At 32.1% G+C, this 16,434-nt stretch overlaps 1 protein-coding gene across 3 annotated transcripts in view; it reads left to right on the top strand.

Moving 5' to 3' along the window:
• The first annotated feature begins 250 nt into the window (after positions 1 to 250).
• The window catches only part of LOC102808631 (uncharacterized), a 53,838-nt gene continuing 37,654 nt past the window's right edge, over positions 251 to 16,434 (top strand). For 2 of the 3 annotated variants that reach the window (XM_085490729.1, XM_085490727.1), the window contains exons 1-3: positions 251 to 617; positions 3,565 to 3,645; positions 5,870 to 5,947. In XM_085490729.1, the coding sequence (XP_085346855.1) occupies positions 420 to 617; positions 3,565 to 3,645; positions 5,870 to 5,947 (357 nt within the window). In that variant the 5' untranslated portion in view covers positions 251 to 419. The remainder of the gene's footprint in view (positions 618 to 3,564; positions 3,646 to 5,869; positions 5,948 to 16,434) is intronic. The other variant, XM_085490730.1, reaches the window with a different exon arrangement.

The raw sequence follows: 16,434 nt of genomic DNA, 5'->3' as shown, positions 1-16,434 counted from the left end.
CATCCGGGTAACTACGTCCTTTGTCGCAAGAAAGAAATTATTGTCCAATTTATGTACACTTGTTATTGATATAATTTTAAGTATACACTGTTAGCTGTGAGTATTTATAAGTAGTATAATTAATCTGGGTTGTAATAATATCAAAATTGTATATAAATGTAGAAATGAGAATGTGTTTTAATTATTCTACAAAGAGGTTACATAGTTTTTTTTTGGAAACCGGAAGTGGTGATTCCGGAAGTGTATCACCAGTATTTACCAAAGTTACTCAGAAAGTGAATCAGCTGCAAGGACGACATTTTGATGAGTGGAAAGTAATTTTATCGTGAAACTGTATATTTTTATGGAATTCACTAGAAGTAATGTCAACAATATGATTGTGGTTTGAATTTTATGATACGAAACGGCAAAGCCAAAATATGCACTGCACGAAAGCAAAACAGGGCATAGAAGATGCTGAGGCTCGAGAGTTTGCTGAAAAACGATGGAAATATGACGAGAGAGAACGTCAACGTAAGCGATACTTAGAGGACGTAGAGCTTAGTCCGTCACAGGGAAGAAAAGTTATTGATTTGGCAGTAAAAGATCTTGATGACAGTGCTAAGAGATTTTGTATGGTAAGTTGCGCCAAGTTGTTATCGCTCCATCTTTATCTGTGCAAGTAAATATCCTTAAGTAAACCAGTCAACAGATCCGAGATATGTGAATTGGCGATTAATTAAGGTACATACGGTATTACGTGTATGTAGACTTATGACTGCAAATATGCTCTGTGGCTTTGAAATATGCTAGTTTTTCTGGCTTCTGTAAAATACTTAATTTTAGCTGGAATTAATTTTCGCTGAAAAGACTTTTTGGGTGTTATATTTTCACTGATTTTTGACGAGTTGAATGTAAAATATAGGAAAAAAAGGTATATTCACTGGATTTTATTTTCGCTGAATCATTCCTTCAGCTAAAATAGCGAAAATTAATTCCAAGTTAATTCTAAAAATAACTGTTTTTTAAAATCGAATCTGAAAATGCAATATGTGTTACGGTAGGTGATTATCAAAATTCAATATATTTTTCTCTCAATATTATTTCTATCAATTATATAAATATTAAATAAAAACAACGATTGCATAAAAGACATTATTTATGGTAAGATTACTATACAGTTTTGAGGGAGTTAATATTGGTCAAGGGTCGGACTGTCCTGAGTTCATTCTAGGCCATGATTCTCACAATTAAAATCATTTTATCTCATTTATGATTAACTCCTGTGACCTTAAATTGCATTTTATTGTACAATGTAACATTTTCAGAAGGTCAAGCAATGTTATGAAATAAGCAAATAAAAAATAGCCTATTCATTCATCTCAATTCTCAATTTTTTTTAAATAATTTTCTATAGTGTTTTAAGTATGTCTTTGATTAAAAAGCCACCATATATAACCATGGACCTACATGTATATCGCATTCATTAAATAAAAATATGGCACCTCTAAATATTATCAATCTGTGCGTTTTTTGTAGGCAATAAAATAACTATATATTGATGACCATGTCAGGCTATAAAAACATTGTGAATAATATTAATAAACACATTTTGGAGATATTTCTCTGAAATGCAAATCCTGGAATGAACTCTGGGGGTTTGTACATACATGGAAATTTGCATGAGCTCTAGGATCTGTACAGTGCAACTAATTTGTTTATTAAGTTTTGGCATGGTGAACTTGTGTAGCTATGCACTAACTTTAAATAAAGGTGGGCATTTTTATGGAGAACTGTGATCCTGTCTGCCTGTACCAGTAATTGTTTTCATTGAGCTATTTAGTCATAAAAATATCCTAAAATAACAACAACAACAACGAATATTTTAATTGTTTACAAGGACTTATTGGGTCAAGGTTTATTACACAAACATCCTTGGCAGTTATTTTCGTTAATGGTGGAATTAAAAATATATATTGATTGATGCATTGTTAATTTATATGCAAATTAATAAATTTTGAATGTTAATTAACTTTGTACTGGAATTCTAGTGATGCAAGCACTATTGTTTATTACTTACACTAGTAATTGTAATTTAGACTGATGAACATTTCATATTGCTCTAATAAACTTTATAATCTGAGAAACATCCACACACTCTTACTGTATAGAGCATAATTATTTACTGAGTTTTATTCTTTGAATATTTTGCTGATTTATATTTTGTCACATCTTGAATGTATTAATGAATATTCAAAATTAACAATAGAATGCATTCATGATTGTTTTATTTTATAAACTAGTGAATTTAACACCTAGTGAATATCTCTGACACATCAAGTCAACTAAACCCTGTGAATGTTTCTCTTTAAAAGGTGATGATATTAATCAGGGTTTTTTCTAGAAAAAAAGTGCAAGAGGGAGCACTACAATTCAGTAGTACACCAAGTGGGGGAGATAGGGTTCTCCCTACCAGGGTGTGGAGTTTTTGATAATTCTAAGTTAAAATGGTGTATTCTATGGCTTCCTTGGGGCCAAAATTACTATCAGACAGGTCACAGTTGAAGACTGTGGCCACATGTGATCCCTGGTCAATCAGAATTTTATGGTTGCCAGAGGATCTGCTCCCCAGGGTAAGGGGCGCATGGTCGTCACATGAGGGCGCTGCGCCCCTGTTCCCTTGTTTAAAAAAAAATCCCAGATAGTGACAAACCATTCCAATATCTTGGTCAACAAATTAGACTATGATTGCAAACTAGAAAAATGTTCCCTACCATCACTAATTTTTTACTCCAAATCTCAAATCTTCAGTGGCAAGGATAGTTGATTTAATTTGATTTAACATAACTCAGTCACACCACTTTATCTTGAGAGTCCCATCAGCTTGTAACATATAACTGTGTTACTATTTTATTGTATGGATCAAGCTCTAACATGTGTATACGCAGTCACACATAACACTATGTCATGAAAAGGAACTAATGTATTTTACTACATGTATGTATGGATCAAGCTCTAACATGTCAATACAATTTATCTCAATACAGTTGTTACTCTTCATGACAACTGTATTGAGATCAATTCAATTCAAATTCAGTCATTCGTAAATACTTATTTAAGACAATGGAATAATTCCTAACAATGACTGAGATATGTTCACTGGTCATTGCCAGGCATTCACAAGTCATTGCTTAGCAACAGATCCACTAAAACTTGGTCATATGAGTTGACAACATTATATAGTTTGTTATAATTCTGGTTTTATTTTGAAAGCCAGCAATGCAATTCATTTATATCATTGTCTATTGTAGCAAAATCAGGACATCTAACAATAGTGTTACCATGGTATTTTAAATTATTTACTTTGGGTGTTGATGCACATATAAATCAGCAGGTGTGGGACTGTATCCCTGATTTACTATTGTCCACTTAATATTACTCAAGCGTGTACGCTGTAACCCATGTTTAGGATTGTCTGGTCAGTCGTTTAATTCAAAATTAAAATAGAATTTGATCATTGCCATCGGTGTGAGTTGTGTCTTTTTGTCTAATTTTAATGCCATGTATTTCTGTACATATATGCAGTATATTGGATCATTTTCAGTGGCTCACTCAACACCAGGAACCCGAGCAGAATTTGTGAAACTCCAGCTCTATCATTTGCGGGTAAGTATGGAACACATATACATCCTTATAGTAGTACATGTATAATGCCTCTCAATTTCTTTACAATGAACCTCTGCTACATAAGTAATTTTCGTTTCATCAACAATTTAAAAAAAAAAAATCTTGTTTTAAAGTCAAATTCTACTCATCAAATCCAAAATTAACAACTAACAAATTGGTACCAAAGATTTTGCCAATAAATTACTGTGATAATAAATCCATTCTTTAAAAATGATATACTGCAGATTAATTTATTACCTTGTCTGTATCATGTATATAAAGTTCAAGATATACCGGTATGAGGGTAATATGTCTGTCCTCGTCCTTGTCGTTGTTTTTGTTGTTGTTAACAGTTTTTATCTAATTCTAGTCTAACTTGAATATTATATTCACCAATTTTCGATCTCGGCTAAGTTTGTATTCTACATGTATTTTTCAAGATACTGGTAAAATTTCACTTTTATTGTATTTATCTGATCATCTTCAAATTGGAGAATCTTAGTTAAACGTAGATGTAGACATAGAAATAAGTGGACAGAATGAAGTCATTTATACTGCTGAAACCAGATGCTAGTAATATGCTCTCCAAGATCTGTTACCGAGATATAAGTGTAGTAAACTGATATGTTGTTTTCATTATGAGTATAAAGAAAATCTAGCTCAAATTTACTTTGCTTTATATATACTGAACTGGGCCGCATTAGCACATAGTGTCCTCAACTCTGAAAATTATGACTTTTTTAGGGGTGGGCACTTACCCGAGAATCCCCCTTGAAAAAGAGTGCAAATGACAATTTTACTTCATCATGTGACAGATTGAGAGGGATATTACCTCTTTGAGGGAAAATAAAATTACAAAATTAGTTGCGTGGTCATTGACTTTTACAATGAAGAAACAGAAATGGTCAAAAAAATATGCACATTTTATTACAATATAAATTACATTCCACTCAAATTTACGAGGTTCACAGTCGATGTCAAAATCTTCATCATTATCTTCACTGACGAATGTGTTGGATCGTACGCAAACTCTCGATGAAAAGCATGGTGTATTCTTGCATGATTTAACCTGCAACAATGCCCTTTGACCTAATGGATCAAGTCTGTTATTAACCAATCAGAATGCTGTGTTGAACCAACGCAATTCTTCGGAAATTCTCCAACAGCATTCGTGAAGCATTGATCAAAGACCAAGTTTTAATTTAGTGGCATTTTTGAAGGGGTGGGCGCTTTGCTGAATGTGACCCCGAATATAAAAATTGCCCAAAAGTTGGGGGTGGGTGCTTGACCAAGTATGGGCTCTAATGCAATCCAGTACAGTTTCTCAATGGATAAGGTTGTAATAGTAACAATATGTTTTTGGACCTGTATATGAATAAAAGGTTATGATATGTTATCCAATCATTGCACAGAGTTATGCACTTATTGGATGATGTGGTTAGAACAATTATATATTGCCACAAAATTATTATGTAGCTCTAAAAACCCAGAAATACCATCAACAAGTCTCACTGCAACAAGTTGAAACTATAATGAATCATTCATGCATACACAGCAAGGTATGCAGGTTTGTTTCATGGCTCAGTACACTGACCTACAAGGGTATGTAATACAATACTGTTATTGATAGCTTTGAACCATAATTCAGGACATTGCCCTTTCATAGATATACTTCTACATGTATAAACACATATATTAAAACAAAGTAGATTATACAATTATGCAATATAATAATAATAATAATAATAACACAATACATCATAATAAACAACAAATGTCTTGGTCTGTACATGTGTTTTTGATTTTCTTTTCAATGTGTACTAAGATTCATGTAGAAATACAATTTTTGATTCAAAATATTTTTTGCAAGAAGATATGCATATGATAAAAAACAGTTAAAATTTGAGTTTTCTTGTGTCCAGCATCATTAGACAAAACAAACGGACATATCGATACAAATTATGATGTTAGACAAAATGATATATTCATATGCATAACATTTTATTTTGGCATTTTATTGTATTTGACTGGAGTCATTTTTGATAGCCTAAAAAATATGCAAAATAAAGCTAAAAATTTGAAAGTCGAGAGCCAAAGTCTTGTACATTGTATAGTCTACCACATCAGATACTTGATACCCCTGCACATAGTATTGTGTATAATATTTGCTGTGTACCTCATCAGATTCATCATGCCACTCATCATTTTCTTATTGTTTATACAGGAACCCAGGACAAAAAAACCAGTTTTGTTTGTTGTAAATTTAAAAGGAATAAAAGTTTGCAACCCAGACGAAGAGAAAGTAAGCTTATTTTTATTTATATGAAACCCTTTCATTGGATCTTTATAATTCATGAATCTTGTTGATATCTATGGTTACTATGCCATGAATATTCATAAAGCTTTTTATTATTCATTTGTGACTATTACATCATGAATATTCGTGATGTCATTACCTTTCATGGTTACCACTACATCATGAATATTCGTGATGTTATTACCTTTTATGGTTACCACTGCATCATGAATATTCATAAGGTTCTTTATCATTTGTTTGTGACTACTGTATCATGAATATTCATGATGTCATTACCTTTTATGGTTACCACTACATCATGAATATTCATGAGGTTCTTTATCATTTGTTTGTGACCACTGTATCATGAATATTTGTGATGTCATTACCTTTTATGGTTACCACTGCATCATGAATATTCATGAGGTTCTTTATCATTTGTTTGTGACCACTGTATCATGAATATTTGTGATGTCATTACCTTTTATGGTTACCACTGCATCATGAATATTCATAAGGTTCTTTAACATTTGTTTGTGCCCACTGTATCATGAATATTCGTGATGTCATTACCTTCTATAGTTACCACTACATCATGAATATTCATAAAGTCTTTTAGCATTTGTTTGTGACCACTGTATCATGAATATTTGTGATGTCATTACCTTTTATAGTTACCACTACATCATGAATATTCATAAGGTTCTTTATCATTTGTTTGTGACCACTGTATCATGAATATTCGTGATGTCATTACCTTTTATGGTTACCACTACATCATGAATATTCATAAGGTTCTTTATCATTTGTTTGTGACTACTGTATCATGAATATTCGTGATGTCATTACCTTTTATGGTTACCACTACATCATGAATATTCATAAGGTTCTTTATCATTTGTTTGTGACCACTGTATCATGAATATTCGTGATGTCATTACCTTTTTTGGTTACCACTACATCATGAATATTCATAAAGTCCTTTATCATTTGTTTGTGACCATTGTATCATGAATATTCATGATGTCATTACCTTTTATGGTTACCACTGCATCATGAATATTCATAAGGTTCTTTAACATTTGTTTGTGCCCACTGTATCATGAATATTCGTGATGTCATTACCTTTTATGGTTATTACTGCATCATGAATATTCATAAGGTTCTTTAACATTTGTTTGTGCCCACTGTATCATGAATATTCGTGATGTCATTACCTTTCATGGTTACCACTACATCATGAATATTCATAAAGTCCTTTAGCATTTGTTTGTGACCACTGTATCATGAATATTCGTGATGTCATTACCTTTTATAGTTACCACTACATCATGAATATTCATAAAGTCCTTTAGCATTTGTTTGTGACCACTGTATCATGAATATTTGTGATGTCATTACCTTTTATAGTTACCACTACATCATGAATATTCATAAGGTTCTTTATCATTTGTTTGTGACCACTGTATCATGAATATTCGTGATGTCATTACCTTTTATGGTTACCACTACATCATGAATATTCATAAGGTTCTTTATCATTTGTTTGTGACTACTGTATCATGAATATTCGTGATGTCATTACCTTTTATGGTTACCACTACATCATGAATATTCATAAGGTTCTTTATCATTTGTTTGTGACCACTGTATCATGAATATTCGTGATGTCATTACCTTTTTTGGTTACCACTACATCATGAATATTCATAAAGTCCTTTATCATTTGTTTGTGACCATTGTATCATGAATATTCATGATGTCATTACCTTTTATGGTTACCACTGCATCATGAACATTCATTCATAAGGTCCTTTATCATTTGTTTGTGACCACTGAATCATGAATATTCGTGATGTCATTACCTTTTATAGTTACCACTACATCATGAATATTCATAAGGTTCTTTATCATTTGTTTGTGCCCACTGTATCATAATTATTCGTGATGTCATTACCTTTTATGGTTTAAGGTTACCACTGCATCATGACTATTCATAAAGTCCTTTAGCATTTGTTTGTGCCCACTGTATCATAATTATTCATGATGTCATTACCTTTTATGGTTGCCACTGCATCATAAATATTCATAAAGTCCTTTATCATTTGTTTGTGCTCACTGTATCATGAATATTCATGATGTCATTACTTTTTATGGTTATCACTGCATCATGAATATTCATAAAGTCCTTTAGCATTTGTTTGTGCCCACTGTATCATAATTATTCGTGATGTCATTACCTTTTATGGTTACCACACTACATCGTGAATATTCATAAAGTCCTTTAGCATTTGTTTGTGCCCACTGTATCATGAATATTCGTGATGTCGTTACCTTTCATGGTTACCACTACATTATGAATATTCATAAGGTTCTTTATCATTTGTTTGTGACCACTGTAGCATGAATATTCGTGATGTCATTACCTTTTATGGTTACCACTCTACATCATGAATATTCATAAGGTTCTTTATCATTTGTTTGTGACCACTGTATCATGAATATTCGTGATGTCATTACCTTTTATGGTTACCACTACATCATGAATATTCATAAAGTCCTTTAGCATTTGTTTGTGCCCACTGTATCATAATTATTCATGATATCATTACCTTTTATGGTTGCCACTGCATCATAAATATTCATAAAGTCCTTTATCATTTGTTTGTGCTCACTGTATCATGAATATTCATGATGTCATTACTTTTTATGGTCACCACTGCATCATGAATATTCATAAAGTCCTTTAGCATTTGTTTGTGCCCACTGTATCATAATTATTTGTGATGTCATTACCTTTTATGGTTACCACACTACATCATGAATATTCATAAAGTCCTTTAGCATTTGTTTGTGACCACTGTATCATGAATATTCGTGATGTCATTACCTTTCATGGTTACCACTACGTTATGAATATTCATAAAGTCCTTTAGCATTTGTTTGTGCCCACTGTATCATAATTATTCATGATGTCATTACCTTTTATGGTTACCACACTACATCATGAATATTCATAAAGTCCTTTAGCATTTGTTTGTGCCCACTGTATCATGAATATTCATGATGTCATTACCTTTTATAGTTACCACTACGTTATGAATATTCATAAAGTCCTTTAGCATTTGTTTGTGCCCACTGTATCATAAATATTCATGATGTCATTACCTTTTATGGTTACCACACTACATCATGAATATTCATAAAGTCCTTTAGCATTTGTTTGTGCCCACTGTATCATGAATATTCATGATGTCATTACCTTTCATGGTTACCACTACGTTATGAATATTCATAAAGTCCTTTAGCATTTGTTTGTGCCCACTGTATCATAATTATTCATGATGTCATTACCTTTTATGGTTACCACACTACATCATGAATATTCATAAAGTCCTTTAACATTTGTTTGTGCCCATTGTATCATGAATATTCGTGATGTCATTACCTTTTATGGTTACCACTAGATCATGAATATTCATAAAGTCCTTTAGCATTTGTTTGTGACCACTGTATCATGAATATTCATGATGTCATTACCTTTTATAGTTACCACTACATCATGAATATTCATAAAGTCCTTTAGCATTTGTTTGTGCCCACTGTATCATAATTATTCATGATGTCATTACCTTTTATGGTTACCACACTACATCATGAATATTCATAAAGTCCTTTAGCATTTGTTTGTGACCACTGTATCATGAATATTCGTGATGTCATTACCTTTCATGGTTACCACTACGTTATGAATATTCATAAAGTCCTTTAGCATTTGTTTGTGCCCACTGTATCATAATTATTCATGTCGTTACCTTTTATAGTTACCACTGCATCATGACTATTTATAAAGTCCTTTAGCATTTGTTTGTGACCACTGTATCATGATCATTCGTGATGTCATTACCTTTCATGGTTACCTCTACATCATGAATATTTATAAAGTCCTTTAGCATTTGTTTGTGACCACTGTATCATGAATATTCATGATGTCATTACCTTTTATAGTTACCACTACATCATGAATATTCATAAGGTTCTTTATCATTTGTTTGTGACTACTGTATCATGAATATTCGTGATGTCATTACCTTTTATGGTTACCACTACATCATGAATATTCATAAGGTTCTTTATCATTTGTTTGTGACCACTGTATCATGAATATTCGTGATGTCATTACCTTTTTTGGTTACCACTACATCATGAATATTCATAAAGTCCTTTATCATTTGTTTGTGACCATTGTATCATGAATATTCATGATGTCATTACCTTTTATGGTTACCACTGCATCATGAATATTCATAAGGTTCTTTAACATTTGTTTGTGCCCACTGTATCATGAATATTCGTGATGTCATTACCTTTTATGGTTATTACTGCATCATGAATATTCATAAGGTTCTTTAACATTTGTTTGTGCCCACTGTATCATGAATATTCGTGATGTCATTACCTTTCATGGTTACCACTACATCATGAATATTCATAAAGTCCTTTAGCATTTGTTTGTGACCACTGTATCATGAATATTCGTGATGTCATTACCTTTTATAGTTACCACTACATCATGAATATTCATAAATTCCTTTAGCATTTGTTTGTGACCACTGTATCATGAATATTTGTGATGTCATTACCTTTTATAGTTACCACTACATCATGAATATTCATAAGGTTCTTTATCATTTGTTTGTGACCACTGTATCATGAATATTCGTGATGTCATTACCTTTTATGGTTACCACTACATCATGAATATTCATAAGGTTCTTTATCATTTGTTTGTGACTACTGTATCATGAATATTCGTGATGTCATTACCTTTTATGGTTACCACTACATCATGAATATTCATAAGGTTCTTTATCATTTGTTTGTGACCACTGTATCATGAATATTCGTGATGTCATTACCTTTTTTGGTTACCACTACATCATGAATATTCATAAAGTCCTTTATCATTTGTTTGTGACCATTGTATCATGAATATTCATGATGTCATTACCTTTTATGGTTACCACTGCATCATGAACATTCATTCATAAGGTCCTTTATCATTTGTTTGTGACCACTGAATCATGAATATTCGTGATGTCATTACCTTTTATAGTTACCACTACATCATGAATATTCATAAGGTTCTTTATCATTTGTTTGTGCCCACTGTATCATAATTATTCATGATGTCATTACCTTTTATGGTTTAAGGTTACCACTGCATCATGACTATTCATAAAGTCCTTTAGCATTTGTTTGTGCCCACTGTATCATAATTATTCATGATGTCATTACCTTTTATGGTTGCCACTGCATCATAAATATTCATAAAGTCCTTTATCATTTGTTTGTGCTCACTGTATCATGAATATTCATGATGTCATTACTTTTTATGGTTATCACTGCATCATGAATATTCATAAAGTCCTTTAGCATTTGTTTGTGCCCACTGTATCATAATTATTCGTGATGTCATTACCTTTTATGGTTACCACACTACATCGTGAATATTCATAAAGTCCTTTAGCATTTGTTTGTGCCCACTGTATCATGAATATTCGTGATGTCGTTACCTTTCATGGTTACCACTACATTATGAATATTCATAAGGTTCTTTATCATTTGTTTGTGACCACTGTAGCATGAATATTCGTGATGTCATTACCTTTTATGGTTACCACTCTACATCATGAATATTCATAAGGTTCTTTATCATTTGTTTGTGACCACTGTATCATGAATATTCGTGATGTCATTACCTTTTATGGTTACCACTACATCATGAATATTCATAAAGTCCTTTAGCATTTGTTTGTGCCCACTGTATCATAATTATTCATGATATCATTACCTTTTATGGTTGCCACTGCATCATAAATATTCATAAAGTCCTTTATCATTTGTTTGTGCTCACTGTATCATGAATATTCATGATGTCATTACTTTTTATGGTCACCACTGCATCATGAATATTCATAAAGTCCTTTAGCATTTGTTTGTGCCCACTGTATCATAATTATTTGTGATGTCATTACCTTTTATGGTTACCACACTACATCATGAATATTCATAAAGTCCTTTAGCATTTGTTTGTGACCACTGTATCATGAATATTCGTGATGTCATTACCTTTCATGGTTACCACTACGTTATGAATATTCATAAAGTCCTTTAGCATTTGTTTGTGCCCACTGTATCATAATTATTCATGATGTCATTACCTTTTATGGTTACCACACTACATCATGAATATTCATAAAGTCCTTTAGCATTTGTTTGTGCCCACTGTATCATGAATATTCATGATGTCATTACCTTTTATAGTTACCACTACGTTATGAATATTCATAAAGTCCTTTAGCATTTGTTTGTGCCCACTGTATCATAAATATTCATGATGTCATTACCTTTTATGGTTACCACACTACATCATGAATATTCATAAAGTCCTTTAGCATTTGTTTGTGCCCACTGTATCATGAATATTCATGATGTCATTACCTTTCATGGTTACCACTACGTTATGAATATTCATAAAGTCCTTTAGCATTTGTTTGTGCCCACTGTATCATAATTATTCATGATGTCATTACCTTTTATGGTTACCACACTACATCATGAATATTCATAAAGTCCTTTAACATTTGTTTGTGCCCATTGTATCATGAATATTCGTGATGTCATTACCTTTTATGGTTACCACTAGATCATGAATATTCATAAAGTCCTTTAGCATTTGTTTGTGACCACTGTATCATGAATATTCATGATGTCATTACCTTTTATAGTTACCACTACATCATGAATATTCATAAAGTCCTTTAGCATTTGTTTGTGCCCACTGTATCATAATTATTCATGATGTCATTACCTTTTATGGTTACCACACTACATCATGAATATTCATAAAGTCCTTTAGCATTTGTTTGTGACCACTGTATCATGAATATTCGTGATGTCATTACCTTTCATGGTTACCACTACGTTATGAATATTCATAAAGTCCTTTAGCATTTGTTTGTGCCCACTGTATCATAATTATTCATGTCGTTACCTTTTATAGTTACCACTGCATCATGACTATTTATAAAGTCCTTTAGCATTTGTTTGTGACCACTGTATCATGATCATTCGTGATGTCATTACCTTTCATGGTTACCTCTACATCATGAATATTTATAAAGTCCTTTAGCATTTGTTTGTGGCCACTGTATCATGAATATTCATGATGTCATTACCTTTTATAGTTACCACTACATCATGAATATTCATAAAGTCCTTTAGCATTTGTTTGTGCCCATTGTATCATAGTTATTCATGATGTCATTACCTTTTATGGTTACCACACTACATCATGAATATTCATAAAGTCCTTTAGCATTTGTTTGTGATCACTGTATCATGAATATTCGTGATGTCATTACCTTTCATGGTTACCACTACATTGTGAATATTCATAAAGGCCTTTAGCATTTGTTTGTGCCCACTGTATCATAATTATTCATGTCATTACCTTTTATAGTTACCACTGCATCATGACTATTCATAAAGTCCTTTAGCATTTGTTTGTGACCACTGTATCATGAATATTCATGTCATTACCTTTTATGGTTGCCACTGCATCATAAATATTCATAAAGTACTTTAGCATTTGTTTGTGCCCACTGTATCATAATTATTCATGATGTCATTACCTTTTATAGTTACCACTGCATCATGACTATTCATAAAGTCCTTTAGCATTTGTTTGTGACCACTGTATCATGAATATTCATGTCATTACCTTTTATGGTTGCCACTGCATCATAAATATTCATAAAGTCCTTTAGCATTTGTTTGTGCCCACTGTATTATAATTATTCATGATGTCATTACCTTTTATGGTTACCACACTACATCATGAATATTCATAAGGTCCTTTAGCATTTGTTTGTGACCACTGTATCACGAGTATTCGTGATGTCATTACCTTTTATAGTTACCACTATGTTATGAATATTCATAAGGTCCTTTAGCATTTGTTTGTGCCCACTGTATCATGAATATTCGTGATGTCATTACCTTTTATAGTTACCACTACGTTATGAATATTCATAAAGTCCTTTATCATTTGTTTGTGCCCACTGTATCATGAATATTTGTGATGTCATTACTTTTTATGGTTACCACTACATCATGAATATTCATAAGGTTCTTTATCATTTGTTTGTGACTACTGTATCATGAATATTCGTGATGTCATTACCTTTTATAGTTACCACTACATCATGAATATTCATGAGGTCCTTTAGCATTTGTTTGTGCTCACTGTATCATAATTATTCATGATGTCATTACCTTTTATAGTTACCACTACATCATGAATATTCATGAGGTTCTTTATCATTTGTTTGTGACCACTGTATCATAATTATTCGTGATGTCATTACCTTTTATAGTTACCACTACATCATGAATATTCATAAGGTCCTTTAGCATTTGTTTGTGACCACTGTATCATGAATATTCGTGATGTCATTACCTTTCATGGTTACCACTACGTTATGAATATTCATAAAGTCCTTTAGCATTTGTTTGTGACCACTGTATCATGATCATTTGTGATGTCATTACCTTTCATGGTTACCTCTACATCATGAATATTTATAAAGTCCTTTAGCATTTGTTTGTGACCACTGTATCATGAATATTCATGATGTCATTACCTTTTATAGTTACCACTACATCATGAATATTCATAAAGTCCTTTAGCATTTGTTTGTGCCCATTGTATCATAATTATTCATGATGTCATTACCTTTTATGGTTACCACACTACATCATGAATATTCATAAAGTCCTTTAGCATTTGTTTGTGATCACTGTATCATGAATATTCGTGATGTCATTACCTTTCATGGTTACCACTACATTGTGAATATTCATAAAGGCCTTTAGCATTTGTTTGTGCCCACTGTATCATAATTATTCATGTCATTACCTTTTATAGTTACCACTGCATCATGACTATTCATAAAGTCCTTTAGCATTTGTTTGTGACCACTGTATCATGAATATTCATGTCATTACCTTTTATGGTTGCCACTGCATCATAAATATTCATAAAGTCCTTTAGCATTTGTTTGTGCCCACTGTATCATAATTATTCATGATGTCATTACCTTTTATAGTTACCACTGCATCATGACTATTCATAAAGTCCTTTAGCATTTGTTTGTGACCACTGTATCATGAATATTCATGTCATTACCTTTTATGGTTGCCACTGCATCATAAATATTCATAAAGTCCTTTAGCATTTGTTTGTGCCCACTGTATTATAATTATTCATGATGTCATTACCTTTTATGGTTACCACACTACATCATGAATATTCATAAGGTCCTTTAGCATTTGTTTGTGACCACTGTATCACGAGTATTCGTGATGTCATTACCTTTTATAGTTACCACTATGTTATGAATATTCATAAGGTCCTTTAGCATTTGTTTGTGCCCACTGTATCATGAATATTCGTGATGTCATTACCTTTTATAGTTACCACTACGTTATGAATATTCATAAAGTCCTTTATCATTTGTTTGTGCCCACTGTATCATGAATATTCGTGATGTCATTACTTTTTATGGTTACCACTACATCATGAATATTCATAAGGTTCTTTATCATTTGTTTGTGACTACTGTATCATGAATATTCGTGATGTCATTACCTTTTATAGTTACCACTACATCATGAATATTCATGAGGTCCTTTAGCATTTGTTTGTGCTCACTGTATCATAATTATTCATGATGTCATTACCTTTTATAGTTACCACTACATCATGAATATTCATGAGGTTCTTTATCATTTGTTTGTGACCACTGTATCATAATTATTCGTGATGTCATTACCTTTCATGGTTACCACTACGTTATGAATATTCATAAAGTCCTTTAGCATTTGTTTGTGCCCACTGTATCATAATTATTCATGTCATTACCTTTTATAGTTACCACTGCATCATGACTATTCATAAAGTCCTTTAGCATTTGTTTGTGACCACTGTATCATGAATATTCGTGATGTCATTACCTTTTATGGTTACCACTACATCATGAATATTCATAAGGTCCTTTAGCATTTGTTTGTGACCACTGTATCATGAATATTCGTGATGTCATTACCTTTTATAGTTACCACTATATCATGAATATTCATAAGGTCCTTTAGCATTTGTTTGTGACCACTGTATCATGAATATTCGTGATGTCATTACCTTTCATGGTTACCACTACGTTATGAATATTCATAAAGTCTTTTAGCATTTGTTTGTGCCCACTGTATCATAATTATTCATGTCATTACCTTTTATAGTTACCACTACATCATGACTATTCATAAAGTCCTTTAGCATTTGTTTGTGACCACTGTATCATGAATATTCGTGATGTCATTACCTTTTATGGTTACCACTACATCATGAATATTCATAAGGTCCTTTAGCA

The sequence above is a fragment of the Saccoglossus kowalevskii genome, chromosome 15 (genome assembly GCF_978046115.1).
Source record: "Saccoglossus kowalevskii chromosome 15, keSacKowa6.1, whole genome shotgun sequence".
Lineage (NCBI taxonomy): Eukaryota > Metazoa > Hemichordata > Enteropneusta > Harrimaniidae > Saccoglossus > Saccoglossus kowalevskii.
Note: the sequence above shows the minus strand (reverse complement) of the source record. Positions and strands in the feature narration are given on the sequence as shown.